At 55.3% G+C, this 2,417-nt stretch overlaps 1 protein-coding gene across 1 annotated transcript; it reads right to left on the bottom strand.

Moving 5' to 3' along the window:
* Positions 1 to 200: 200 nt before the first annotated feature.
* On the bottom strand, positions 201 to 2,116 carry KLHDC9 (kelch domain containing 9). Its single transcript, XM_007171732.2, has 4 exons — positions 1,488 to 2,116; positions 1,042 to 1,201; positions 752 to 950; positions 201 to 483 (listed from the first exon to the last, which is right to left on the bottom strand). Exons 1-4 carry the CDS (start codon positions 2,006 to 2,008, stop codon positions 317 to 319), a joined length of 1,047 nt encoding a protein of 348 aa, XP_007171794.2. The 5' UTR covers positions 2,009 to 2,116; the 3' UTR covers positions 201 to 316.
* Positions 2,117 to 2,417: the final 301 nt, after the last annotated feature.

Genomic DNA, 2,417 nt, shown 5'->3' with positions numbered 1-2,417 from the left:
GCTCTAGCCTGAAGCTTTCACCCAGTATTAAGGGTAGAATTTGCATGGGGCATGGGCAAGCATATGATTTGTGGTTTTGGGTCCATCTGGTTAATGGCTCACAATATCAAACTAGGTCCCATATTTTATCCTTTACCTTGCAAATAAAGATGCATCTCCTTATTTACTTCCCTCCCCGCCAAAAGATTCAGAAACAAATGTTAACTCTCAGGTTGAAATTTAATCAGCATTTGAAATGAGGCAGACAGCTCTGGTGATAACGCTTTATGAGTCTGCAACAAAACAGAGGCTTGGTGGTGTATCTTGGCACTATTCTTTAGATAAAGAGGTCCAGAATGCAAACCTGTGGACTAGCTGTCCTGCCATCCTCACCAAAACCCCCAACCAGGTAGAGCTGATCATTCCAAAGGCAGGTCCGATGGCCAACGCGTTTTAGCCCATGGTCTGCACAGGGGAAGTGGAACCACAGAGAAGGAGACTTTCCTGTTGGGTAAGGGCAGAGAGTGGTTATTGAGGCAGTAGCACTTTGGCTCCCATGGGGCTCTTAAAAAGACCAAAGTCTTGCTCATTATTTTTCTCCTCACTGGATTTGTGGGCCTCTTCAAAATTTAACATTCTGTGTATTCCTTTAATTTGTCGACTAAATCTTCCTCCTCCCTACCCCATTACTCCATCCTCTTTCTTTCTGTAGTCTTCAGGTTCTCCTATCTTCCCACCTTTTCCCCTTCTCAACCATTAAGCCCCTTCTCACGGGTATCATAGATGTAGAGGTCATTGCAGATGGTGTCTCGGGCTCTAGTCAGAGTTTCTCCACCAAACAGCACAGCAAAGGGCCCAACCACAGAACATGAGTGATGCCGGAGTCCTCGAGGCCCCTGCCGGGACCCCTGCCCACTGCTCACGAGCCTTGCAAGCTGTTCCATCAAACAGGGGGCAACAGGTGGTTCCTCCTTGGTGGAGAGAGAAGGGACTGTCTGGAGGGATTTGGGCATCACAATTTTAGCCCCCTTCCACCCTTAGCAAGATGTGAGTAGATAATACCTTAATCTTCCCATGACTCCAATGCCCAGCTACTTCTGGTTCAGCTGAGTCGCAGCCCCCAAAGAGCAATAGCTGGTGACCTGGGTGGGGCCCAGGACTTTGGAGCAGAGCAGCGCAGTGACCTGAACGTGAGACTGTGTGGTAGCCTTCTTCCTTATAGCTGTGAAATTCAGGCCTGAGTTGTGTTTTCTGGAAAATGTTAAGTGCTGTACTGCCTTTTCCCCAACCCCCTTGCCAAGGATAGAAAGGAGGCATGGGACAGTGCCATATGTAGTTCGGTTGAGAGGGAGGGTAATATTGATAAGAGAGTTCAGCTATCTTAGACATGGAAGATCCCCGGGGAAGGAGGGTTCTAGGGTGAGGATATTAGATAAATTGCCTGCGAAGCTGTTTTTCCAGAGTGTAAGTGAGGGAGCATGAAAGGTTTTGGGCAAGGGGTGTCATACCAATAGGTGCGGGCGCCAGGGTCCAGCCTTAACGTGTAGATGCTTCCATAACGACGCTGAGTGCGAGTCCCGCCCTCCCTGCCTGCCACCCGCAGCTCTCGGTCGGAGAGGTGGGTACAGGTGTGACTACTGAGGCCGGCAGGGGGGCAGCTGCCGGGGGCGGCGGTCCACGCCTCCCACACACCGCGCTCGGTGTCCAGGGCGCTTACTGTGGCCAGGCGGCGCGACCCATCCCAGCCGCCCACCACACAGAGCCAGCGCCCGCCCACCAGCGCCGCGTCGTGGTGGCTGCGCCTCGGGCCGCCCCGGGCTCCCACCCGCACGGCCTGGCCTCCAGCCGGATCGAAGACCACCATATCACTGCTCGGCTCTCTCGCTCCTCCGGCTAGGAGACCCCCCACCAGATAGAACCGTCCCCGCAGTTCGGTGCATGAATGGAAGGCCCGCGCCAGCAGCGGGTCCCGCGCCACCGGCCGCCAAGTCCAGCCTGAGCCCCCTGTCCCACCCAATGCCCCGGCCATGGGCCCGGGGAGGGGCGGGCTGCGGGGCCGGCGGCCCGGAGCACCCCTACCTGGGGGCGCAGGCTTCCCCGGAACCGCCCCTACACCCCTACCGGAAGCCCGTCCGGGTCCCCACCTCAAGCCACCTGCTTCGCTCCGCCGTCGCCCAGCAACCACTGCAGCGGCTGCAGCACGACCGCTGCAAACTGAAGGTCGCAAAGCACCGGTTACCGTGGAGACAGGAGACCTGGGTGGCCACCATGGATTAGACAGTGTTGTCACCATGGCGACAAGAGCTGTGCGAGGTCAATAAAAATCTTGAAAGTCTGTTAGATTCGGAAAGTCCGAGGACAGCCAGTTCCTCAGAAGGACCCATGTTATCCAAGATGTGAATTCACTTGGGACTATGACGTTTCAGGTGCAGGCGTTA

The sequence above is a fragment of the Balaenoptera acutorostrata genome, chromosome 1 (genome assembly GCF_949987535.1).
Source record: "Balaenoptera acutorostrata chromosome 1, mBalAcu1.1, whole genome shotgun sequence".
Lineage (NCBI taxonomy): Eukaryota > Metazoa > Chordata > Mammalia > Artiodactyla > Balaenopteridae > Balaenoptera > Balaenoptera acutorostrata.
Note: the sequence above shows the minus strand (reverse complement) of the source record. Positions and strands in the feature narration are given on the sequence as shown.

What these genes read in the sequence shown, in the direction of transcription:
- KLHDC9 (XM_007171732.2), bottom strand. Translation starts at nt 2,008, where the DNA reads ATGGCCGGGGCATTGGGTGGGACAGGGGGCTCAGGCTGGACTTGGCGG. An exon ending in CCTGGCGCCCGCACCTATTG is followed by an intron (nt 1,202 to 1,487) that starts GTATGACACCCC and finishes TGAATTTCACAG; the next exon opens with CTATAAGGAAGAAGGCTACC. An exon ending in GGAGTCATGGGAAGATTAAG is followed by an intron (nt 951 to 1,041) that starts GTATTATCTACT and finishes CTCTCCACCAAG; the next exon opens with GAGGAACCACCTGTTGCCCC.